Here is a 26,437-nt window from a genome sequence, read left to right as displayed (position 1 = left end):
AAACCACATAAAATATCAGAATGTCTCTTTCACCTATGTGTAGCCAACCCGTGTCTATAAGCTTCAGAGCTCAAAAGTCTTACCTAGAAATGTCTATAATGTGATTTTTTACAATTTCTCAGCATGTCTGAAAATAGGTTTTTGAAAAGTATGTTTAAAGTTGATTTTAACAAAAAATAGAATAACATTCTAAGTGGTCTCAGATTATTGGTGCCGAGTTTGTCTGAATAAAAGCAAATGTAACACTTTGGGATAAATGTTTTTTAGAGAGGTGAAATATTTTAAAATGTCAAGGTATGTCAGACTAATCCGAAAGTGGCTGACAGGCCTCAGACTCCTGAGGGTTAATGGCACAACTGTTGTATTAGTAAGATCTATTTAAAGCATGTAAAAGTGAAAATAGAAACTCACAGTAATGTGGATCTTTGGTTTTTGTTAAGAATTCCATGCATTACTGTTTTACGACATTCGACGGCTGATTCCCTTAAGTCTCATTTACAGGAAATTCAAGCCATTTCTCCTAATGAATTGGGTGTCTTTCGCTGCTCTCTGCCAGACAAAGGTCCAGCAAGACGGAAACACCTTCACGGTTACCATCCAGACCTCGGCCATCGCCCCCTTCCTGTGGCTGGACGTGGGTGACATTCCCGGACGATTTGACTCGAATGGTTTCTTAATGGTCACCAAGAGCCGGTCAGTGCAGTTCTACCCCTGGGCTCCCACAAGCGTTGCTCAGCTTTCCCAGGTGCTGACGGTCTCCTCCCTGAGGGGTGTGTACTGACCCCCACAAGTGGTGCACCATGATCATCTCGCCAATTTTCTTTGAAATTAATCCATTTAAATTGAACTCCCTTCTTGGTCTTATCGGGAAATCCTTATACTGAATGAATGTCTGTGCAACTAAATCAAATGTTGCCTTGGAACAAGCGGTTGGGAAACAATTGTACACAACAAGCATCCCCCAGTAATTTGTGGTACATATTCTGCAGTAATTTTACAATGTGCCTGGTGTGGATAATGACTGGAAAATATAGTAATGAATGTCCAAAGCACTTTACAAAATTTTATTATAAAAAGTATTACAGTCATGCCAAATAAAAGCAAACAAAATAAAGTAGCTTTTAGTCGAGTTTATATAGAACAAAATGAATTTGGTACATAAAACATTTGGCTGTTAGTGCAGGGCACATCAAATTTCTATATGACAGGGACCATAAGTGCTGTAAGTAGTAACATTCCAGACATGCATGAGGGACGGTTTCCCTTTAGCAAAGGTGCTGATGTTTTTCTAATTCTGGAAAACCTCTATTCAACACAGAGTACTTTGCAATAAATATGCTTCAACGTTTAGTTGTACTGCGCTGTTTTGTTTCCTCAGAGACAAGTGTACAGCCATCTTAATTTACATACTCATTTGCATATTTCCAAAGTGGAAAGCATTTAAGTCTGGATATGTAGCTTAAGTAAATGTACCTTATCTTTAAACACCACACTACTTTTAAAAGTCAGTTGCAACTACAAGAGCACAAAGGCAATTTTACACAAAGAAAAACAAAGATTCACAATGGATTGACAGACTCCAGGGGACACACAATTACAAGCACAAAATGGATAATAGTAGCAAACATTCACTTGGTGAAACAGGAGTTTATGCCCTTCTGCCTTTAATCAGCAGTAGGTCTGTTTCATTAGGAAAAAGGTGATATTTAAAAGGATTGACATTTGAGGTGTGGTGCTCTGGCCACATGGGAGGACTCCTTGTCTTTCATGACCAATCAAGGTTGGTGACCAGGTCCATCGCTGCCGATACTACATTGCTTCATAGCTGAGCCCCACCCCACACTATTATACTGAATGTAAAATATCACAATCCCAAGGGGGGGGGGGAGCAATTTACTCTAACCTGAGAGCAGTCTCTGAGCCTCTTTGGAGTTTTATACAAAACATGGCTGAGACAGAGTAGCTTTAAAAGAAACCATTCTATCCTTTTATTCCAGGGGCCTAAATGTCAGGTACCTGACTAAACATGAAGGAATGGATACGCACTCAACATATGACGACTTCCTGTGGAGTGTGGGACTGACATATGTCCCCCTGTCTCTCTCTTAGCTAAGTTTGACACCATGAAAGAATTTCTCTACTACTTCTGCTTACGTGTCAATATTGCAGCCGACTTAGTAAACGTCAGTAATGACCGCCACTTCTAGGCGAAACAGAACTCAAAGTGTGTGAAATAACATCTGCATGTTTCTTTGGTCTGAGGGAGACCTGTCTGTGACACTGAAACTGTCACGCCACGGGGATCCCCGATAGGCCAAGGAGACCGTGGTAGGGGACGTGGCAATTGGGTTGCAGGGCTTGGAGCGATTACAGTTCAACCTGTGTGATGCACCAATGGGCAGGGTTGTCAGAGCAGCCAGGAGGGCCGCACAGCGAGCCCACCAGGCTGAGACTCGACTTCATGAAGGATGTCTCCACCCCGCTGTCACACGTAGTGCTCTCCTCTGGCCCACCGAGCACACACTGGGGCGCACCTGTGGGGCGGGGGGGGGGGTGACATGGTCACATGGTTTATCGTAGTAAGTGAATGAAACAGGACAACTAACACATGGGTTCCCTGGGGAACCGCAGGGACTGTAAAGAAGTTCAAGAGCAGAAAAATCTGTATTATCCACAGATAGTCTTTGTGTAACAGTTAGGTACAGAAAAATATTGGGTATGGAAAAGTTACAAAGCTGCACACCATATTTTATTAAAAGCGCATATAGAAATGTAAATCAGAGGCTTTTTATGGCTACAGTGTCACCAGACTGGAAAAAACTCAGACCTAAGAGATTTTTTAGTATCAAAAACTACTGATTCCCAAAGAAAACAGAGCTTTAGAAGTTCCCCCATCGCGGTTTTCCAGTTGTGACGACTGAGTATCTGATTACGTAACGAAACCACCCTCTGTATTGGGTTACGTAACGAAACCTTTTAATGTCAGACGTTACGAGTGAAGCACTCTCACTTGCTCTCGGTTCCACTTTGGAGAACCGGAAATGGCGCTGAGCCCTTTAACATTTCGGGAGGGGGGGGAGGTAGAGACGGAACGGCACACCCTCCACTAACTTTTCACTGTACGGATTTAAAAGCAGAAGTGGCCACTTTCTGAGGGGAATTTGACTGGCGCTCATGTCTGTCAGCTTGCAGTTTCTGACCCTTTTCCCTGGGAATTCCCTGCTTTGCTTATCAAGAAAACACTGCAAGGTATTTGACCTTAACAGTTAAAAAAGAAAACAACCACACCGACGGATACTTCACTGCCATAAAACTCCAGGAAAACCCAAAACTGTGCTTGACTGGACAGGGAATACTACCTTCATTGTTGGAGACGGAAGGAGCCACATGACGCTTAGGTTCATTTCTGAGGAATGATGTCATTACCTTTTAACATTATAATGGACCTTTTTTTCATCAGTCATGTGGAGTTACAGCGCACATTTTGGCATGTGGGTGGGGGAATTTGATTTTCACCGGGGGAATATCAACCTTGCTGAAAGAACAGACAAGCGGTCAGGGCTCACAACGTAGCTTTACCTGAGGTCTGCTCCTGCAAGTGTGAGCACAGCGCGTCTTCACACAGCGCCCTCTGTAGGATGTCCAGAGCACTGCTGCTGTCCACCTGTCTCAGGGCCCCTGCTAACTCCTTCACTGTACCACCGGACACCTGTTAGCAGGTACACTGAGGGTAAGCGTTCACCAGCCTGGTACACGTTCACGAATATCCCAGGGACATGTGACTGAGGCCGGGCACTTATCAGTGACTGGGACAGGTGCAAAGAAACCTCCCTGGCTGTACCTCCAAAAGTATTCACTTTGTTTTTGGGCAGGTGGATAACGAGGACAGGCAGCCATTTTCTGACATGACATATTAATTAATGTAAATCAGGCCAGAAAGATGCACAAAAGCCAAGAAGCCAGACAATCAAAAGGCTGGGAATTTTACTCTCCAGCAACTTCAGGCTTCAATACAAGAACATAAAAGTGGTTATTACTCTGTGTCTGAATGCCTCATACAAACATCACCTCATCACAGCAGATATGAGAGCCAAAATCTGCGAAAGATGATTCATTTCTATGAAGACAGGCCCTATACCCAAATGACAAGTTTCAACAGCACACATTTGCATCTCAAAAAGGTGGAAAATAAAAGGCCATATTTTCCTATAAACAGAATCACAATTTCCATTTTGGTGGGCTCACAAATGATCAAATAAATATGAGGACTTTTATATTCATATAGCCACCTGGAACAGTCATTTTCAGAGAACAAGTGAGCAACACACCGATACCACCATGGACAGAGAAGTCACATCAATGAGGTGATTAAGAGGGTAAATATAGTCTTATGTCAAGCCTGATTGAGTAACGTTTGATCGCATTTACATCTGAGGTCCACAGTCAATAATATACACTGATCGAGAGATACCTAAAAGCGGACGTAGAAGAATGTTGGGGGTGTACCACTTGTTAGCATAACAGGTGCAGGAGAATGGGCAGCACTGCCAGCGCATGATGATTCACGGTCTATATGTAACTTGTAGTATGGTGTATATACAGTAATGTATATGTGATGGACAGCTACAATGCTACAATACTGAGATGCGTCCGTTTGTCGTGGTTCCAAATGCGAACGCAAAGCTATAACTGGAAATTTAACTTGGGTGACGACAGCAAAAGATGCAAGCCATGTGCGCAGTAACCAGCAAAAAAGTACCAGCACAGCCTCGAAAGGGTGTTTGATACCAGGGGGCGTGGTGTGTGGGAGCATGGTGATAGGACAGCTGTGACGGGGCGGGGGGCGGAGCATAGCAGTGAGAGCACTCCATACCTCGTAGCTGTCCAGCAGCGTGCGTGCAGGGGAAGGACTCAAGCGGAAGGCAGTATTGAGCACTCCCAGACCCAGGGCTTGGGCCAGGCTCTCCCAGGTCTGCGTGGGCTGCTCCAGGGCACGACACAGTGCCTGCTTGGTGTCGTCACTCAGCCTCTTCAGGTCCCCTTTAGGACACAGTTTTGAGCATTAGACCGAGCTCCACCCCCACACCTTCAAACCACACAAGCAGAACAATGCTGCAGTGCTATACAGAAACAGCTCATTCTGCTCAATATAACATTCAGCAGAACCACAGGAATGGTGGAGATCACCAGCAATTTTCTGTAGCACCACAGCCAATCAGGGGCAGGTTAACTTCGAGGGGCCCTTAGCTGTCATGGCTAGGAGGCTCCCCACAGCCACTTTTTGTGCCAGAAGAGAAACGAGAGGGAATTAAAAGCAATGCAAAATCAGTAATTCACTGATCGGCATGTTAAAGGTGCCGGTGGTTAAACTTGCTAAGCAGGGTGCTGGTGAATTGATTGTGCAGATTTATAAGTTTAACCATTGAAGCAGCTCAGGGCCCCTCATCTGTGCTGTGGCCCTAGGCCTATATTTCAGGACAGCTAATCCCTTAATCCCCCCCCCTGCAGCCCATAACGTGCCGATTCCAGTTTACCTTGTAGGGGCACAGCAGCCGGGATGCTGATTGGTTGGTACTGCTTGCCGTTCAGGATGTCATATACCTGTGGGGAAGAGGTACCAGATGCTACTGGGGCAAAATATGTGGGGATTGACTGATTATGTTGATTCTTAATGCCATGCTAGTAACTGCAGTTATATTCATAACAAAAGTACAAAAGGGTATTAGAATAAAGAACCAAAAAGGTAAAAACGTCATAAATAACTATTAAAACACTACATCTTAAAATGATGCTTAAGATTGTCTTTTGATGAAAAATCTAAAGGCCTCTGGCGGAACTTTACTGATTTCTAAAAGGAATTTTTAGTAAAGTGGTAACTCCACCTAAGGCCGTTAAAGAAGGATAATACTGTAAAATGTGTGAGGAAACAAGGCTGCTGTCAGAGTCATGACTCCCTGGGAGTACCGACCTCAGCGCTGGCCGCCACGTCAAACGGGCTCGTCCCTGGGACGTAACCATCATCCTCATCCTCCTTGCTGGGGCTCTGCTCGTCGTCACTGTCGTACAGGGGCTCGTAGTTCTGCCTGTGAGGGTCTGCTCCTAGACGCCAAAAGGAAGGCGGGTTACCTCAGCGAGCGCTACTTTGGTCAACGTGCATATCTGAGAGAAGGGAGAGACATCCGGTTCCAGGAGGTATTGGGGTGGAACCAGTGACATTAGCAGGGTGAACTACTCATGATTGTGTGCTACATTTCAGAGTGACAGAATAGCCAATAAGCTTGTATCCACCAGTGGCGTGAATCAGCAGGTCTCACCCTTAGGTCCCACCCACAGCATGGGTATTCAGTCTGTTTAAATAAAGCCTTTTTAAGTGAAATGGAAAATACTTTTATATTTATTTCATTTAGCAGACACTTTGGTCCAATGTGATGTGCTATTTGCCTCACTTGTACACTACAAACAAACAGCTATTAAGGAGTCAACTGGGCATTAGTGTAGCTAGGCTGAGCTTTAGTGGCGCACTCACCCGCAGCCATGAGGAGAGCAGTCAGCTTGACTGAGCCACGCCCCGCAGCAATGTGGAGGGGGGTGGAGCCATTGTAGGTGCACAAGTCCACATGTGCATTGCCCTGTAGGTGGGGCAGACGGCAGGAATTATGAGGTTACTCTCACCATAACTTTTTACTGGTAGCTTATCACCCAAAGTGTCTAAAAAAGCTTTTGTCCATTTATTAAGGCTCTCCAAGTGAGTGATGTTTTGGAGATTCACCAAGCTAGTTTAGCCTCTACTACACAGCATCTCCAGTGTTTCTCAATCCAGTCCCCAGGGACCCCTAGATGACCCACATTTTTGATCCCTGCCAGCACTTAACCAAACAAGAATACCGAATACCTGGTACAGGTGTGCTGGGAGCTGGGAGGAAGTAAAAATGTGGGCCATCTCAGCATCCCTGAGGACTGGGTTGAGTAACACCGCCCTATGGGGAACTGTCCACCTTTCCCAGATTGCACAAAGCCAACCCCCTCCATCCCTCCTCCCCGTAACGCAGCCTTGGGCACCTCTAGCAGTAGGCAGCCAGCGAGCGAGACATTGTCCAGCTCAGCGGTCAGGTGCAGTGCACTGCGGCCACTGCTTAGCTCCTGTGTGTCGGCTGATGCCTCGCTCTCCAGCAGGTGGCGCAGGGATGCCAGGCTGTTCGCTAACACTGCCAGATGGATGGCACACAGCCCTGAGGGGACACCATGGAATTAGTTCAGAGTGTTTTATTTAAGTGTAGGCCACGCCCTGTGTGCAGGCCACGCCCCGTGTGCAAGCCACGCCCCGTGTGCAGGCCACGCCCCGTGTGCAGGCCACGCCCCGTGTGCAGGCCACGCCCCGTGTGCAGGCCACGCCCCGTGCATACCTGCAGTGTTGGGCTGATCGACAAGCTTCGCCGAGTCTGGGTGCCGCAGGAGCAGCCCGAGGATCTTCCCGTCACCTTGCTGGGCGGCCAGGTGCAAGGCCATGTTTCCGTGGTGATCTGTGAGGCTGGCATCTGCCCCGGCCTCCAGCAACGCCTCCACCGCCTCCTCTTGCTGGGTAATGACAGCCAAGTGAAGGGGTGTCTGAAAGACATAAGTCCAATGACTGACGCTGCCCTGAGAGAAAGGGGAAAGCAACCCAAGGGATCTACGCTGCTGCTCTTTCTGGGATATGACCCCACAACCTCTGCCCACTGAAAGCATGTGGTACCTGGTATAGGTCATTCCTCATGTTGATCACATCCTCCCCGGGTAGTGCGGAAATGACCTGGGCCAAGCTGCGCACTGCCCACGTCCGGCTGTGGATCACGCCCAAGTGCAGACCTCTGCCAGAGGGAGAAGCCCTTCACTACCAGACCATAACTTTATGATCACATTCATTAACTTCACAGACTCCCTATTACTTCTGAAGATGGGTGGGACTAATGTTAGCCGCTAATGGAGTAGTGGTCACTGAACCTCTCTTTTTAAGAATCAAGGTCATTCCTCAGTGGTTGTATTTTTGTTTCACATTGAGACTAGTATGGTAATCCTGCTCACCAAGTATTTTAAATCCTTATTTCTCCCATTAGTATGATCCCTTTTATTACCAAAAAAGTGACGCACTACTGAGAAAGCAGGGTCAGACAGTCTCTGGAGAAATTGGGGGTTAAGCATCTCACTCAATGATCCACTGGTAAAATCACTCTGCTGACCCTGGGATTCGAACCAGCAACCTTCCGATCAAAGGAACAGCATCCTAACTGACTGAGTGACATATCGCCACCCGTCCAAGAATTAATCCTCTACTAACCAACTGAGCTATTGGCTCATTCGGGATTTGAACCAAGCACCTCTTGTACACAAAGCGAGAATCATGCCCCTAGATCAATGAGCCATCATTACAATATAAATAGATTCCCTCTGAGGACAAGTTTGAGTATGGAGAGTGGCTTACGTGTCCCCGTTCTCATCTTGGGTGGTCATCAGGGGGCGCTGCAGGGCCAGTAGCATGCGGACATCACCGCTGGCAGCATACTGGAACAGGGCTTCAGCCTGCCTCTGCGCTAGCACCACCAACTGGTCTTCCACTACAAACCCTGGGGATATACCAATGTTACTATGGCCCCTATAGTGCCTTGTGCCCTACCGTCTGACCTCAGCTAAGGGATACTGTTCTTACTGAGAAATACTGCAAAGAATACTATGGTAACTGGATGTTTTCTGTGGGTTACTCACCACCCGCATTCCCTTGTGAGGCATCACATGGACCCAGATCAGGGGACGATGCCTCGAGTGTTTCACCCTCAGCTGCCTGACGCTGGCACACCTCTCCTCCGGCTACAGGGTTGCTGTCACCATCAATGTCCTCATCCTGGAGGTCACAGTCACCGGGGCCCTGAGAGGCTGGCACAGGAGGTGACAGTCAGTACACCAGGAATGGGTGTGTCTCCCTGTATGTTCAGGAGGTGACAGTCAGTACACCGGGAATGGGTGTGTCTCCCTGTATGTTCAGGAGGTGACAGTCAGTACACCGGGAATGGGTGCGTCTCCCTGTATGTTCAGGAGGTGACAGTCAGTACACCGGGAATGGGTGCGTCTCCCTGTATGTTCAGGAGGTGACAGTCAGTACACCGGGAATGGGTGCGTCTCCCTGTATGTTCAGGAGGTGACAGTCAGTACACCGGGAATGGGTGTGTCTCCCAGTATGTTCAGGAGGTGACAGTCAGTACACCGGGAATGGGTGTGTCTCCCTGTATGTTCAGGAGGTGACAGTCAGTACACCAGGAATGGGTGTGTCTCCCAGTATGTTCAGGAGGTGACAGTCAGTACACCGGGAATGGGTGTGTCTCCCTGTATGTTCAGGAGGTGACAGTCAGTACACCGGGAATGGGTGTGTCTCCCAGTATGTTCAGGAGGTGACAGTCAGTACACCGGGAATGGGTGTGTCTCCCAGTATGTTCAGGAGGTGACAGTCAGTACACCGGGAATGGGTGTGTCTCCCAGTATGTTCAGGAGGTGACAGTCAGTACACCGGGAATGGGTGTGTCTCCCTGTATGTTCAGGAGGTGACAGTCAGTACACCGGGAATGGGTGTGTCTCCCTGTATGTTCTGGCACACAAAATATACCTAATGGTGTTGTAGTCCTGGTTACAGATCTGACAAAGCAAGAGATTTTTAAGGGACCAAGCATCCTCCCAGGGAGTCCTAGAGAAGTCACCCTCCCTCGCCTGCATTTCTTCCTTCCACCAGTAGGGGACTCACTGTGCTTCATCCCCGTCCCTCCGCTTCCATGTGGGAAGGAGTATCCGCCCCCATAGGCACTGCCTCCATACATGCCATAGCCTGGGTAATAGTGGCCTACAATGCAAGGGCAAGTGTGACACGTCTGCATATCTTTTCAGGTTGATCCCCTGAGATTCAAAGCTGACCACTATCTTTAAATGTTGCTTTATATTAAATTTCTACTAGATGATCAATTAAGTAACTCCCAAATGACATTCGCTAGTGCCCCCTCAATATATACATACCTTCTGTGCCAGGGCCCCCTCCGGTGGCCGGGCCACCCCCGCCACCTCTATACATGCCCCCGCTTCCTCCTGGGCCTGGGGGTCCATAGTCCTGGAAGTTGGGCAGCGTTTTCTGCCTCTTCCGCTGCACCTCCTCTTTGTCTGCACATGTGGACAGGAAGAGCAATCAGGGAGTTTTATGCAGAGAGAGTGGATGGTACTGAATGGAGTGGATGGAGAATGACATTTATGAAGGCACAGCACCAACAAGTACCAAATGTTTATCTGTCATCTAAAAACCACAGCAACCACCATGATTCTTAGTAATGTCCTAAAAAAAATGAGATGCATCAATTTAAAAACCTTTCTGGTCTCGCACCATCAACGTTGTGAGTTTGAATCACATACAGGCCCTGTGTGTGTGTGTGTGTGTGTGTGTGTGTGTCCTGAGACTCTGAATACCCTGCAGAGGGCTTTCTCAGCCTCATTGTCTGTGCTGAGTGACCAACAGGTGTCCTTGTAAATACGTTGCCTACTCTCACCGTACTGGCATCACTAGGGGGGTGCGGAGGGTGTGGACTGCACCAGGTTACACCGGGCGGGGGGTGACACCAAAATGACTGTGTATTAACTGATACCTGAACTGGCAAATTTCCCCACTTTCTGCTCAGTTACTAATAATGTTGTAATTCAATGTAAAAAGATTTTACAAAACTATTTTGTAAATTTAGCATTCATATAATCTAAGAAGTTTTATATTTAAACATGTAAACAATTTGCAACTAGATCACATACTATTCTATAACTTTTACCCTCGCCTTGGGCTAGGCAATATATCTTTTGCAGTATATCAATACATTTTATAGATATAGGATGACCCTTTATCTTGATATACTTTTACTGTGTGTTAAAATTAGGGTTATAAAGATTAAAGAAACTAACAGTAGGCGTATCTTCCCGGGTGTAAACAACACAAGAGACGTGACTCCCAGAATCCATAGGTAAAATCAAATCAATTCAGTTAGTGTCACACAGGGAAGCTGATGAAGGCAAAAGTTGAGGAGTCATTGTTACTTAGGGTCATTTCATTTTAAAACATTGACAACAGGCTCACAGGTAAAAAATAAATAAATAAATGAAAAATGAAAATGTCTAAGATACTGAATAGTTGTACATTTGCAAACAGGGAAGGATACTCTGTAGTCTCCAGGTTACAAACGAGATCAGATTCCTGAGTCTGTGTTCAAGTTTAAATTTGTAGGTAAGTCGGAAAACTAATAATTCAGTCCATAATAATAATTATACACTAATAAAAGTAGCTACATACGGTACTGTACTGTACCTTCAGCCGATGAACCACTGAAGCCACGCAACGTTTGCACAAGCGTCACAAAAATACACCAAAGCATGGTTTTGGTGCATATCGCTCAGCCCTATATGCGTGGTCACTCCACATACCCTTTGTTGCCCGTCTGTTTGTTCTAGTGCCGGCACTAAAGCTGTGATTAACATTGATAATAAAAACTCAAATGGATAACAACTACTGGCTATTTAACACTGACAACTAGATTGAGAAATTGATAGTTTAAAACATGAAGTGGGGGAAAGTGAGCTGGCAAAAGACATTGATTTCGATGAAGTGATTCAGAAGTTTGAAGGCCAGGAAAGCAAACTTCTGATATAGTCGAGATGTTTGTTAAATGTTGAAATACTTGTGTGTTTTATAGTATTACTTCATTTATGACAATAACATAATATATGACAATATTTCCATATGTATTTATCTTCAACTTCTACATTATTTGAGCCGTTATTGACCTAACCTAATCCATTAATGTATGTAATGTAACAGTAAGGTAAACGTTCAAATGAACATCATTTTGATGTAGTTCTTAAATGTTTTTGCTTCAAATTCTGATCTTACCTAATTTTCACTTTAACCACATGAAACTATGTAAACGCATATATATTTAGAGATTTAGGTTGTGCATATGGTATTGTAATTTAAAGATGTAAACTGCGTAATTTTAATCTTGCTAGCTGATTATGTCACTACTATTGCCATTACATTCACTGAAGTATGATTTACAAGTAACATTTGGAAAAGGGAAAAAAAAAGGATTCTGCATGGTTTGGCAAGGGATGATGTAGATTGGGGGGAGTTGATACCACGGGTTGCTGCACTAGGTGACACCAACCCCATCCACCCTGATATCCAAAGCCTTGTTTCCACCAATGCAGTGCCGGTGCTGATGCTGGACATTTTCCCAATCTGGGACTTTTTCCCATGCATTTCCACAGCAAATGAATGGCCCTGGGCCATAAAGAAGGCTCCAGCACAGCACCACAGAAAAGTTGGGCTCAGAATTTGGCACTATAATGTCAACGAAAGTGGGACAGGCTATGGAATCCAAACCGTCCATATACTTGGGAAAATTCAATCCATAACCGATATAGTTAGTCTAATAATACTGGTGCTGGCAGTGAAACAACTTGCCAGCTTGTTAGCGGAATAAGGTTACATCGAAAAACGAAAGATCAATGTGCTGGCCAGATTTAATAAGTACAAATATGTCACAGGTCAAATAAATGGTGGTGTTTGAGTGGCGAAGAGATCATGAGGCGGATTGCAAAGTTCAGTTTTTAGCAGTTTTCAGCATTACTGGGCGATCCTTGCAAGGACAGCAGTAATACAGCAAGTGAGAAGAAACTGACACACACAGACAGGGAGGCCATTACGGAGACAAAACGTCATAAGATAGCATAAAACAGTATGTATTGTATTTGTTGAAAACAAGATATTTTACGTAAAATATTCACTCGCACCAAAACACACAAATGATGCAATGTTGCATGTTTTTTTTTTTTTTATTATTCTGTAAAAAACGAAGGATCAATTTGCTGGCTAGATTTAAAATATAAATATGTAGCAGGTTGAATAAATAAAATATTGTGGTATTCGAGTCGCAAAGAGATCATGAGGCGGACTGAAAAGTTTAGTTTTTAGCAAACTCTTTTCTTGTGTGATCCTTAAAAGGACAGCGGTAAAACATTGAGCAAGAATAAAGTCACACACACAGACGGGGAGCCTTTGAGGAGACTAAAGTGGCTACATCCAATAGAGACACGGCACAGCGAGTCATACTCATAAAACTTTTTTTTTTTTGGTTCGGCAAAATAAATCCAAAAAACAAAATACAGATTAAGCTTTACTTTCTGTCCCGCCTACGTAACATTTCTGTTCCGTTCTTTTTTGACATCGGTGGAAACGCAGGCTGGTTCTCAAAAGGCACCAAGCCAGAACCAACCCAGCACCGGCACCAGCACCAGTTCCGTGTTGGTGAAAACGAGGTCCAAGAGCTGCTTATGCAGTTCAGGGTCACAGCAGATGTGGAAAACAGAGGGAATGGGACAGTGGGATACGGCCCATTGGTACCACGGAATAAGGAGGAACGCTTACCGATGACCTGCGGGTGGTAGGTGAAGGGCTTCGGCTCGCTCGTCTCATTGTCGGACTTCCTCTTGAGCTGCACGAACACTGAGATGGGCTTCTGCAGGTTGAGGTCACGGTATTTGGGGGTCTTGAACACGATGGCGAACTGGAGCGAGCACAGATATTCGTACAAGAAACATCACTTCACATTGGAAACTGGCTGAAAATTCAAAAGACCCAAACGCCTGAGAAGGGGGCCGACTTATACTATGCTATCAGTGTGCAACCTGAAATTAGAAGGATCGATAACGTCAATATGTCCGGGGGGGTGTTTGTTTTTCTCTGTACTGTTTAGCTTTTTTCCCCTTTTTCCTTTCTAAACCATTTAGTATGTTGCTACTAATAATGTATTGCCAAACACTTGTTAAGTGCCTTGGGGCAACTGCATTGCGTAAGGCACTGTAGAAAAATACACTGAATTGAATGTTCAGATGGATCGGATGACTGAAATCTTGTTACTTGATAATACTCCACTTGCTGTTTACCATGAAAAACAGTATAGAAATCACACATCACACATTCCATTTCATTATTCCAAATCGTATCAATTATTCGTATCAATATATTCTGCAGGACTGTAATATGCATGTTCTTTGTTTTTAATATCAGTTAATTTTTCTTAAGCATTCTGGGACCTCCAAGGTCTGAAGCATGGAAAAAAGCTACAATTGTTCTGTTGCTTTATGCTTGAGCTAAGCAATACATCTACTGTATAAAATCACAAAATAGTAGCCCAATCCTGCTCCTGGAGAGCTACCAGCCTGCAGAACTTAGGTACAGCCCTAATTTAACACGCCTGATACAGATAATCAGGCCCTTCAGTAGCACCTCAGTATTAGAGACAGCTATGCTGAAGCTAGGCTCTGCAGAATGGTAGATCTCCAGGAGCAGGAATGAGCAGCCCTGTACTACGGAATAACATGGATAACTGATGGTAACATTGCAGAGGTATAGTTTAATGTCCCGTATGTCAGTGTTTCCTAACCCAGTACTTGGGGAAGCCCAGACAGTCCATATTTTTGTTCTTTATTGGCTGGAAGCTGGGAGGAACCAAAAATGTGGACTGGCTGGGGGTCGCTGAGGACTGGGTCGGGAATCACTGCTGTATGTGATCAGTGTTTGAGTCAGGGCTGAGAGAGGAGCCATTTGAGCAGGGGCTGATGAGACAGGCAGAATGATAAGTTCTTGTTGCTAAGGTATCACCGTTGGTCAGTGGATTGGGTTAAACCAATGAGGCATAAGTATGGGTTAGACTGCCCAATGACAACAACCTCATGACGGGTACCACTCACCTGCCGATGGACGTCCGTGGGGGAGAAGTCCCCGAAAGCCTCCCACACCCTGCCTGTATCGCTGTCTTCATAGAAGCGTACCTGGATGTCATCTGTCAGAGAAGACAGAAGAAGAGAAGACCCATTACTTCACAGGGGTGGCAGGGGGGGGGGCACCTTTGCATCATATCAATACTAAATTTAAAAAAAACGGTTTGCTTAGTTTCTGTGGTTTTTCTACATTTAACGCAGATATTGCTGCAAGCCATATCTCATACCACAATATCTCGCCAAACCAGGGTCTCATGCCTGCTTTTCAATATTGGCCGCACTGACACTGCCTTTGCAAACACCTCACATCAGGTTAGTCACATTTTCTGGGCCTCTGACAACAAAAGTTGAGGCTCACTCTCTGATTGGCCATACAGTGTGTGGTCAGCGACGCTTCTCATTTGAGAAGAGGAGTCTTGGGCTTCCAATCAGCCGCCACCATGCAGGTCAGAGGAAAAGCATGGTCAGCCTCGGCTGCACGGGGGCCTGAGATTTCCTGTTGTACAGCATCCTGCAGAGGCACGCCGTCTGGCGCGGAGAAAGTTCCGCGGCTGAAGATAAAACTCCTCTTCGATTCACACCCACTCACGAGCGCTTGGCAGAAAAAGCAGTGCTGAGTTTCATCTCCTGTGTACTTTTATGAAACCAAAGGGGAATTCCCAGGGCTGCAGGGCAAGGGCTTTTACAGGGGGTGAGACAGAGCACCTTCCCCCCGCCCCCACCACTCCAATCGCATCATACTCTCAGCGTGTCACTATTAAGGGAATCTTCGACCCTCATGGTGTGCACATCAGCACAATTCCAAGGTATACAAATCCAGTCACCTGGAGATGTGATGCTTCTCTGTTATATAACACTCAGATTCACTTACAAAAGATAATAACTGGTCTTAAAATCTAATTTCTGCAGACATGAACCCAGATGAAGGCACACAACCTCAGTCAGAACAAACTATTATAAATGGAGGCTCAGTTTACAATAGGTGTTAAAAAAGGGGCCCACACTGTAGTGGACCAACTGCATGTGTAAGTTCCCGCACCTTTCTGCACCTTGTCGCACAGCAGGTAGACCTCCTCGCCTCCCGTCACACAGCCCGCCGTGCGATCCATCCGCACAATCTTCAGGTTGGAGGCGTTGGGGGCTTCTGCCAGGTGAAAGAGACACAGGGGGATGTTTGAGGTTCTCATCAGACCACCACGTTCCTCACATCTTTCAGCCCACCCTGAACACTTGTTACAGCTAATATCTTGAGCCAGTCCACCCCTCTCAACAACATCTTAAGCAGCTTAAAATCCATGTTGACAGCTTGGCATCCTACCAAAACAATCTAGATTAACTGGTTCATTGAGAACAGGGGCGCCAACTCTCACACATCAGGTATGATACTCAGGCTTTCAGACTTTCATGCTCTGGCACGAAACCTTACAGCAAATCTATATTATTCCATTATAAACCTAAAATTAGCTACATCAAAAGTATAGCGGTAGTTTGCAAACCCTATATAATATTAACTTGTCTCAAATTGAAAGTCTCACTCCAGCCAGCTGACTAAAGTTGGCTACCATGATCGATAGTATGCTTACAGCTATAGTTCTTAACAAAACCAAAGCTTAACCTTCTTTAGCTCTCACCTCAAGCCAGAATTTTTCTTTCAACGCACAATACAAGATGAACTGTGCAAATGGATATTAAGTAGGGTTTCAGAAACCTTTTTTCCCCAGTATAGATACAGCAAGTCCTAATTCACAACACTGCATGCTCACATAACAGAAATAACACAAATGCATCTTCTAAAGAAATAACACAACATCACAAAGCCAAAACAAGACTTGCCAACTTTAGTTGGTCCACAACATCTACTAAGCACATTTCTTCCAACACAGCACTTAGTAAAAAATAAGTAAAAATAAACACAGACCATTTGTTTAAAGGTCAGTCAAGCAATCATGAAAAAGAAAGAGAAGGAGGGCAAGCTACCAGAAGAGAGGGCAAGAGGAGAGGGAAATGAAATTGAAAGTGGAGCCCCAGTTTAGGCCTCAAGCAAGAAGATCCGGCAAAGGAAATTTGGTGCGGAGGTGTTTGCACGCATAGAAGGGTGGAAGGAAGCCAATGCATGGACTGATGGTGGTTTCATTTATCTGCATCTCATATCAAAGGCTGACATCCATAGCTGTTTCTTACTTAGTGCACAACACAGTTCCTTTCCTGCCACAAACTTGGAGCTCGGAGGTCCGGACAGCCACCACGGGGGAATTGGGGTATAAAGAGAACCTCATGAACCGTGGCGGGAGAGCTCACTGGCTCTGTGGTGCCTCATGGCAGGTGTTTGTGTTTGGGGACAAGCCATGGGAGGTAGGGACACTCACTGCTGTCGTAGATTGGGTCGGAGATGACAGGGTCCAGTCGACGGGAGTAGCCACCGTCGCTGTCAGGCAGGAAAGCAGTGAACATGAGACGCACAACACTCAGGTCCATCTCCTTGGCCTGGGATGCAGCTGCACTGCCAATGAGCCGCCGCTGGTAATCTGAGAATGACATTCATATACAACCCTAAGCTTTGGGATCATACCAGATGACACAAAGGAGAAGGTGGAACAACAAACAAAAGGGTGCCCTGAAAAAACCCAGAGCTTGGGCTGAAGGTTCATCACCCCAGCACTACGCTGACTCAGATGGCCGGACATGAGTGGGCAGACCTGTGAGCTCCCTGGGGACGCGGACCTCGCCTTGTTGGTTGTCGATCTCGGGGTGGATGACTACTCCATAATTATAGCCCATCCTGTAGGCTTCGGTCATCCTCTCCTCCAGTGTCTTGCTCACATTCTTCTTTGTCACATGGAGTATCCCCAGATTAGGGAAACTGCAGCATGATTACCAAGGCAAGGATACGGGACAGTTAGCGATTGGTGAGCAATCCGCAGGTGGAGAAAGTAGGACAAACTGGAGATCACCTGATGCTGGAGTCTTTGGGTGCCAGGTCAGCAATGCAGATGCCCTTTTCACACTGTTTACCCACCAAGCTGTGGGCATGGAGATGGGGCTCTGAGGAGGAGGTCACCAGCTGCACCACCACTCGGGCCGGCCCCTGGTAGTTACAGATCTGAAATACAGACACATAAACTTGGAGACTTTCAGGACTTTCAATCATCTCAATGGCTTCAATTAATTGCTGATAAGGGTCCCATTCTTAATGGAAGCCCCTCCAAAAACCACCAGTACTTAGTGTTACTAGGTTATTAAACACCCCCTCTCTCCCTCATCCCCAAATCTAAACAAACCTGGAGAACAGCATCATGCTGCCACAACTCCAGGAACAACCAGAGAGCAATGCCTACTTTTACATGCAGAGAGCTTTGACAGTAAAGCTAGAAAACAGCGTGACTTCCTAAGCTTCTGAACATAAAGTTTGAATATTTGTTTTGCAAGAACCTCAAAATCGTCACTGTGGTGACCAAAAGTGCCTATGCACTTTGAGGTTCCTTTATGTTCCTCTTACATGAAAACCTTTTGTAAAGTGCTGTTTAATCTTCTTGCGAATGACCACCTGGCCTAAAGAGCTTCCCCCATGTACGCTGTTAGATACAGATCAAAACAATGCTTTTTGGTAGATGAAATAGAACAGAGCCTATACGACTTCTCACTTCCCAAAATGCAATGCTGAAGAGGTCTGATTAGAGAAGCTCCTACTAAAGGTTTGTTGTGAGACAACCAATGACATGCCCATGACCTGCTGATGCAATAAAATAACAGAGCTTAAAATCAGCACAAGAGAAACGGCTATCCTATAACTACAAGTTTGCACTTTTCAGTTGAGGCCCTTTGGATTTCCGCTCATATCCACTGTTTGACAATAGCCAGAAATGCATATGTGAAATATAGTGGGGAGACGCATAGGACATGGTGAAAAGGACTTCGTTACACCCCAAACACAAAATGTCAAGCCTGGAGGCGCCCCGAGTCGAGAAACCATCCGCCTCACTCGCCGCTTCCTGTTAGAGGCAGCGGTAACAAGAGGAAATTCCCAAAGCGGCATTTAGCAAAAGGCAGTACAGCAAAAACTTACCTCCAGCTCAACCCTCTCAAATACGGTGTCAATATCAAATAAAGACTCAATAAAGCAGAATTATTATTGGAAAATACTGGCCAATTGATTTTCACTGATTCTTTCTAAGAAAGTGAAATGTCAAAGGTAAGTAATTACAAGAGAATGTGACGAGCAAAAGAGAGAAAATGTACCTAAATGATTGGTTTGAAGAAAGTTTCGTTGTAACTCAAAGTTAAAACAATGGTCAGGGTCGGGTCAGGTCAGGTTGAGGAACATGCGCTGATCCAGTACGTTGCTGCACCCACCACATGGTGAAACTCCTTGGGATCCCGGCTGGTGACCCCTAGGCAGACACACTCCGGAAATGAGCATCTGCCACAGCCAGGTGTTACGTGGGCGTCCCCTTGGCCTGGTCCAGCCGCCCGGGACCTCAGCAATGAGGATCCTACAAGCAGGATCACCCTCAGGGAAACGCGCAACATGGCCGTAGTGCCGTAACTGACACTCACTCACAATGCAGGTAATGTGCCTTATTCGGGACTCCTCTAGCAACCGCTCATTCGACACAAAGTCAAACCAGTGGCAGCCAAAAATTCTCTGAAGAGACACAGTACCAAAGGAGTCCAGTCTTCGTCTCAGCTAACTGGACAGCGTCCAAGTCTCACAGCCATACAGCAAGAGTGGGAGCACCAGGACTCTAAAGACTTAGACCTTTGTCCTCTTGCAAAGATAATTGGGAGCACCCCAGACCCCTTTCCAGCAACCTCATGACCCCCCATGCTTTCCCAATCCGTCTGCTGACTTCATAGGAAGAGTCATCAGAGACCTGAATGTCGCTGCTGAAGTAGGTAAATCTCTCAACAAGGTCGACATTCTCCCCGCAGACAGACACACTACTGATGGCTGTGCCTAAGAAGTCATTAAATGCCTGGATCTTGGTCTTTTTCCAGGACACTCGCAATCCCAGACACTCAGACTCCTCACTCAAAGAGCCCGGATCAGAACCTCCATTGACACCGCTAAGACAGAGCTCCGCTAAGATCACAGCATCATCTGCAAAGCCACGATCATTAAATCTTTCTTCACCAACGGATGCCCCACAGCTGCTGGATCCCACAACACTGCCCAGTCCATGCAAGCACTGAACAAAGTAGGAGCAAGAACCCCAGAATCAACTGGGCAGAACGCGGAGGTTCTCCCTCCACTCTGGACAGCACTCACAGTACCAGTGTACAGGCCAGCCATGACGTCCAACAACTTCTGGGGGATCCAGCGAAGTCTCAGGATGTCTCACAGGGCAACTCGATCAACTGAGTCAAATGCTTTAGAAAAATCGACAAAAGCTGCAAAGAACTTCTGCCGATATTCGCGCTTGTGCTTGATGAGAACCCTAAGTGCAAGAATATAGTCGATGGTAGACTACTTAGGTGTAAAACCAGACTGATCACGGACCCTGTTAAGGATGACCCTAGGAAGGACCTTACCCAGTACTGAAAGCAGTGTTATCCCCCTTTAGTTACCGCAATCCAGGCGATCACCCTTCCCTTTCCAGATAAGGACTACAAGTCCCATTTTCCAGTCAGCTGGGATGACGCCTGACACCCAAAGGGAAGCAAAGATTGCCTGCAATGCCAGGAGGACAGCCTTACCACCAGCCTGGAGAAGTTCACCCTGGATACTACAGATCCCTGGGGCCTTCCCTACTCCCAGCTGATTCACCACCCATGCAATCTCAGTGAGCTGATTGGAGGACCAGCCCAATGTCCTAGCTGGAGGGTCAGCTTTAAACAACTGCTTAAAGTAGCTGGCCCAACAGGTCACAACTGCAGTGTCATCCGTAAGGACCATTCCATCACCCATCCGGACTGCAAGTCTCCAAGGAACAGATTCAGATGTGCGTAATGCTTAGATTCCTCTGTAAGCAGGACGTGGGTCACTAAACCACAGATGGTGTGTCACCTGCTCACAGATTCATCTAATAAATGCCTCCTTATCTGCCCTCAGAGCCCTCATAGCCATCTTCCTCTTCAGATCAGGCTGCTATTCAACTTTAAATTTTAACTAATTCTCAGAGGACAGGTTTCTCAGTACTGCTGAGTAACACATGGTGCATTCTTCAAGGGTCAAGAGTCTTTACTTGATCTTTAAAGTACTGGGAAATCATTTACATTTGCTTAGATCCAACTAGCCTACTCAAATTTTAGACATCTGCAATTTTTACTGGAAAATTTTGTATGTTAAAGAATTTGTATAAGTGTTGGTCTATGAAAGCCTGACCGTGGCCCATAATTAACAACAACACTAACACATTAACAATCAGATTTCTGAGAAAATTAGGGATGTTTTATATAAAATAAATAAAATCAACTACTATGGAAATTGCAGCCTGATAAAATAAAATTTAAGCTTGAAACCAAAATGGGGTATTCCCAAAACAGCAAGCAAAATAATGACGTGACTCCTATTTCTAATAAATGGACAAAATTTCTAGAAATGCAACAAGTTATGACAAAGGTAAGTTTCACTTTCCAGTTACCATATAAATATATGCCCAATTGAATTTCTCATATTTTACTTCAAAAAGCTAATCCACATCTAATCACTTCATGAACTTCACCCACTCACTTGAAATGCCAACATTAATTCCTCTCCCAGCTGTATACCAATCAAAAAATGCAACAGCATCAATGAGACTTCTTTACTAATTAGTACATATTCAGCTTGTCCTTTTTTCCTCCTTACTACATTATTCTTAAGTGTGAAACTGTCAGACATCTTTAAAACAGGTTTAAAAAAAACACACAGGCACGTGCAAAGACCTGAAAAGGCAGTTGTCAGTTTTCCAGTGTATTCTCCAAACTGTCCACGCATAAAAAGCAGACATGTATATTCAAAGCCTTTCATCATATGCAAAGTGGCCTACTGTACTGTTATAACGCCAAACCAGTTCCCCCAGTTTAGTCCATCACAATAAGATATATTTCCTGCAATCCAGGTTTTGCAATAACAGTCCAAATAACTGTTACTAGTAGCTGGTTTTTTCAAACTAACTTATTCTTATCTCCTTGAACTAGGATTCTAAGGCCTTCCAATACACTTTCATTCATCTTTCAGTAAAAGCACACAAACCCACACACACTATAGACCATTTATAGACACCAACCGAAATACTGAGAGGTATTCCGCAGACATGGGAAGAACATCCAAACTGTAATCATACAGACCCTGACAGATTACAATAGAATCAATAATAGGTTAGAACTTATTGATCCCCATGGGAATCCTCTTTTCACAAACCCCATCCTGCTCTCCAAGAGACACACAGAGACAAGAGCAAGCAAGGGTACCTGGACATGTGGCTATTCTGCTGAGGCCAGGCATGAACCGGTGACCTTCTAATCACAGGCACAGAGGCTTAGCCCACTGAGCCACACACCACCTGCATAGTTGTACACTATCAGTAAAGATTCAAGAATATGAATTTATTAGTCTTGTCTCAAAAGGCAGCTCAAACAAACAAGGCCAGATAGCTATTTTGTATCTCTAGGGAGAGAATGCACATCAACAACTAGAAAACTCACCTTCACTTGGGGGTAGGACCTCCTGTTCCTCTCACTGGAGGCCCCCGGGAGACCCCCATGGGATGGCCCTTCACAGCCATAGCGGAAACGGAAACCCCTCTGTAGGGGGCAGAACATTCTAGTTAAATAACCACTACGGATTAGCGCCATCTTGGCAAAGGGTAGAAAAAAGGAGAGCAGCCCCTTAGCTCAGTGTTTATGAGAATCATTTTTCAGGGTACACATGTTCATTAATTATCTCCTTAATGCTAACATAAGCTTCAAAAAAAGCAGTCAAACTAAAAAAATTGCATCTTCTTCATGGAATAATACAAAGACTACAGGTGATGAGAGAGACATGCCACACTGAAATGCATCTCGGCATACCTGTTTCGGCTGCTCCATGATTTGAAGGAAAGGTCCATCTGCTGCGATAAAGAAAAATTACAACAAGGCTTAAGAGGCCATTGGTACATAAGTGCATAACCAGACACAGCAGCATTACATTTCTGAAGAAAGGTGGAATTGTACAAATCTTCCCGGGCGGAGGTGACGGGAAATTCCTGCAGCTAAAAACCCTCAGGGCAGGAAATGGGAACTGAGTGTCATGAAAGCATGCATGTCTGTGTTTACTACATAGGTGCTTGCTGGTGTAGTTAAACATACTCCTGGAAACAACCTAAGTGTGGACTTTCAAATCTCAGGGCAAACGCAGCAATGTGAGGGAATGACTACACTTTGAACACATCTGGCAAAGTAATAGAGAGCCTCAACAAGCTGTCACCGTTATTAGAGGATGCAGACTCGCCCGGCCCGATGACACCCAGCACCTTCTGCAGGCGGCAATTCAGGAAGTGTTCAAAACAACTCGGCCGGATTGCAACTCCTAACAGGAAGTGTGCGCACACCAAGAACGCTGCAATAAAGGCCCTCATGCCCGTAACCCTCAGCAAGCCAACCAGTCACGCAGCTACTGCGCCCACAAAACACTGATCACTTTATCTCAAGGCCGTGTCAGATTTACCTGTGAAAAGCATGCAGACTTTACATGGGCTTTCCCACAGTCGCAGACTGTGTCTTAATTACTCGTTTCACTTTCTTCAGAAATCACAGTGGATACTGTCACTGCCCTCCTGGCTTAATCAAATGAAAGATCACCAATCTGTGGCAGGAACTGCCATCTGGTTTATGAATGCAGGTTCTCCTAATTTCCTAAACCACTGATCCTTCATCTAATTGACTGGCTCCCTTTTTTTTTAAGCTGGGGAACATGCGAGGGAGGGAGTAGGAGGGGAAAATAGAGAAGTGAGAGCTGGGTAGGAGGGGGCAGAGAGTAACCGAAATAGGTTCCCCATAGTTTTGTGATGTCATAGTGTAATAATGTCATACATACAGTTCTTGTTTGCTCTGTGCATGTGCGTGTGTGTACGCGCGCGTTTGCCCACTGAAAACATAGCAGGCAAAGCCTTAGCTCTGCATAGTGGAAACAAATTGCAAGGAATGGTGTATTTAAATATCAACGTAAAGAACTTACTATGTTACATCATCCACACCCACATTAAAATTTTATATTATAGCTGAGAATAAAGTTCAAAATTCAGTAGCACAAACTGAATTTGGCGAGAAAGACAGACAATTAAGCTTAATTTTAGAATTTCAAATATAAGTCAGTCACTCAGCTTTTTTTTCCAGTCTCACCTGACACTAAGTGTGAACTTCTAAAAAAGTTCAAGAATGTTCATGTTCTTCAAACTCAAACCCATACATCATAGGAATTAACTCCAAGCTGCAATTCCAGGCTAAAAAAAAATCAGACATCAGACCAGTGAGCTGTACTCACCTATCCTAGATGAGTTGGTGTGTGACATGGGAGTGAAATTGTTCAGGGCATCTCCCATCCAATGTGGAAACTGGTCAATATCTAAAAACTAAAAATAAAAAACAACAGGTGGAGATGTCAGTATTACAGTCCCCAGTTACAGAGAGGTGAGGGGGAGACAGACAAATAACAGCTCTCAGACCTCATAATGCTAATGAAAAATGCAACTGAAATCTTGATCTAAGGTATAGATGTGACTTTACCATTTCACCAGGTGTGTGTTCTGCATTCCTTTGCTTGTGATCTTATACCAAGCGAGGCAAACAAGGGCGAAAAGGAGCACATTTATAGTGGTGCATTCAGAAGGGGAGCCCACGGACAGATCACTTTCATTTGTGCTGTCAAACCCTAGAAGACTGTACTCATCTCTGGGAATCGGTCCAACTGTGAGTGTAATTAAACGACTCAGCCAAAGATATTGACACAAGAAAGCATCATTGTTTTAACACCGAGCATTTAGCATTAAAAATGTGGATCGCAGATGTCTAAGCGTCAAACTCTCCCAGGATCCATCATTGTTTGTGTACTTCCTGACATTCACACAGTGGTATTCCTGGTACTGATATTCCACCCATCCATCCATCCATCCATTCTCTAGGTTCACAAGACCGTCTCCCAGGCTGCACAGGGCACAAAGTTGAGGTACACCCTGGATAGGTGGCCAGTCCATTGCAGGACACACACACACACACACACACACACATAGTCAAACAAAACAGTCAATTTAGAGACAACAATTATCCTAATTAGCCAATCACCATGTCTTTGGACAAGAGAAACCTGAAGGAAACTTGTATGACATGGGCAGAACATCCAGCTCCATAATGTCACTCCTCTGTGATATTATGGTATTGATTACATTAATATTTCTAAGACATTCAGTGAAGTGTTGTGAAACTCATTCATTCCTCATTAAACTGAACCATTAGCGTCTGTGTGTGTGTGGTAAATGATAGAAGCATATAGTTTCAATTATAAGGATTCACATGTTAGACTCTCAGATTACATCGTACTGATTTTTTGGGGTCTTTTGTGTGGAGTTTACCTGTTCTTGGAGGTAGGGGTCGTCCTCGGCCATGTCTAACAAAAAAAGGTTTTTATTAATATTTTAACTCGAGGCTGTCAGATAGCACGTCCAATCGCATGTCCGCACCATTAGATTCGTCTTTATTATGTACTAAGTACACTTGAGTCATGCATGGACACCTGGTCCACTTACTATATGTAAAGCTGATAAACGGATCAAGAAAAAGAAGTGCGATCTTTTTTTGATAGCTTTTACAGAGTCTAAACAAACAACTAAAATGTACACAAAACGTCCACGTAAGTTGGCGGAAAACAACGCGCAACGCGGATGAAACGGCTGATGCATTATGCAAGGAATAATTATCACACGAGTAATATACTTCATTGGGTCACTAAAGTTCTTAAAAAGTGTACACGGCATTTCGTTTAATCACTCCAGCATAATCACAATTGGTGTATGCGCAGGTGATTACATGAAAAATATACTGAAATTGTGCAGTAATGTTTACACAGGGGCGGGCAGCCGATGATCATCGTGACTGATAATTAAGCAGGGTTCTTAACTACTTTTGGTTTACCTTAACGTACTTCCGTTTTGCAAAGTAGCGCATCGGTTACTTTGTTTCCTCCTTTAAAAACACACCAAAACACGCATTTCGTGTGGGAAAAGGCCAAGGGTACGGGGAGAGCAGGCAGTTTTTCTACCTATTTTCTAGCCTCACATGAACAGCACAGATGGGAAAGGATCGATCATAATGGGGGGAAAAAAATATCCGATGGCCGATAAGACAGGCCTTACCTTCTTTTCGGATCACACTCCGTCCAGGTTTATCGGATGACAACTGCGCTCCAAACTAACAGCGAAGTTATAAGGTCGCCCTCGGTGTCGTCAAAGCCGCCGCGCTTGTCACTTTTCGGCTCTCGCTTTAAAGAAAAAAAAACAGACTAAATAAGTTATTAAATAGATATCGGAAAGTCGCGCTAGGAAAACAACAGCCTTTTTTCTTCTATCAGCATAGGGCAGTGTAGGAAAGTATGTTCCTTCAGTGTTTTGTTAAAAAGCCCGACTTCCTTGCTGGAAATTCCCAGTGACGTAGGGAC

General features: G+C 45.0%; 2 protein-coding genes across 4 annotated transcripts in view; one reads left to right on the top strand and one right to left on the bottom strand.

The window, feature by feature from the left end:
• Positions 1 to 1,350, top strand: part of LOC140577564 (beta-mannosidase-like) — a 28,364-nt gene extending 27,014 nt beyond the window's left edge. For both annotated transcript variants that reach the window (XM_072706997.1, XM_072706996.1), the window contains exon 17: positions 557 to 1,350. In XM_072706997.1, the coding sequence (XP_072563098.1) occupies positions 557 to 781 (225 nt within the window). In that variant the 3' untranslated portion in view covers positions 782 to 1,350. The remainder of the gene's footprint in view (positions 1 to 556) is intronic.
• LOC111833172 (nuclear factor NF-kappa-B p105 subunit) lies at positions 1,051 to 26,431 on the bottom strand. Of its 2 annotated transcripts, none has more exons than XM_023791147.2 (24): positions 26,136 to 26,431; positions 25,356 to 25,390; positions 24,272 to 24,359; positions 22,819 to 22,859; positions 22,453 to 22,551; positions 17,778 to 17,926; positions 17,523 to 17,686; positions 17,193 to 17,351; positions 15,866 to 15,970; positions 14,797 to 14,888; positions 13,472 to 13,610; positions 10,033 to 10,173; positions 9,767 to 9,862; positions 8,740 to 8,907; positions 8,459 to 8,600; positions 7,733 to 7,847; positions 7,404 to 7,605; positions 7,060 to 7,229; positions 6,527 to 6,629; positions 5,969 to 6,099; positions 5,535 to 5,601; positions 4,874 to 5,040; positions 3,580 to 3,709; positions 1,051 to 2,534 (listed from the first exon to the last, which is right to left on the bottom strand). In XM_023791147.2, the coding sequence occupies exons 2-24, from the start codon at positions 25,386 to 25,388 to the stop codon at positions 2,368 to 2,370; spliced, it is 2,868 nt and encodes a 955-aa protein (XP_023646915.2). In that variant the 5' UTR covers positions 25,389 to 25,390; positions 26,136 to 26,431; the 3' UTR covers positions 1,051 to 2,367. The 2 variants fall into 2 exon arrangements, with proteins under 2 accessions (XP_023646915.2, XP_023646916.2); XM_023791148.2 differs by having other exon boundaries at positions 22,819 to 22,856.
• Positions 26,432 to 26,437: the final 6 nt, after the last annotated feature.

Source organism: Paramormyrops kingsleyae, chromosome 25 (genome assembly GCF_048594095.1).
Source record: "Paramormyrops kingsleyae isolate MSU_618 chromosome 25, PKINGS_0.4, whole genome shotgun sequence".
Lineage (NCBI taxonomy): Eukaryota > Metazoa > Chordata > Actinopteri > Osteoglossiformes > Mormyridae > Paramormyrops > Paramormyrops kingsleyae.
The sequence above is the reverse complement of the archived record's forward strand: the minus strand, read 5'-3'. Positions and strand labels throughout refer to the sequence as shown.

Excerpts from the sequence above, each read along its gene's own strand:
- LOC111833172 (XM_023791147.2), bottom strand. The coding sequence starts at position 25,388 with ATGGCCGAGGACGACCCCTACCTCCAAGAACAG. Across the intron at positions 15,971-17,192 it reads CGACCCAATCTACGACAGCA|AAGCCCCCAACGCCTCCAAC; the intron begins GTGAGTGTCCCT and ends TTCACCTGGCAG. Across the intron at positions 3,710-4,873 it reads CGCTGCTGGACAGCTACGAG|GTGTCCGGTGGTACAGTGAA; the intron begins GTATGGAGTGCT and ends ACCTGCTAACAG.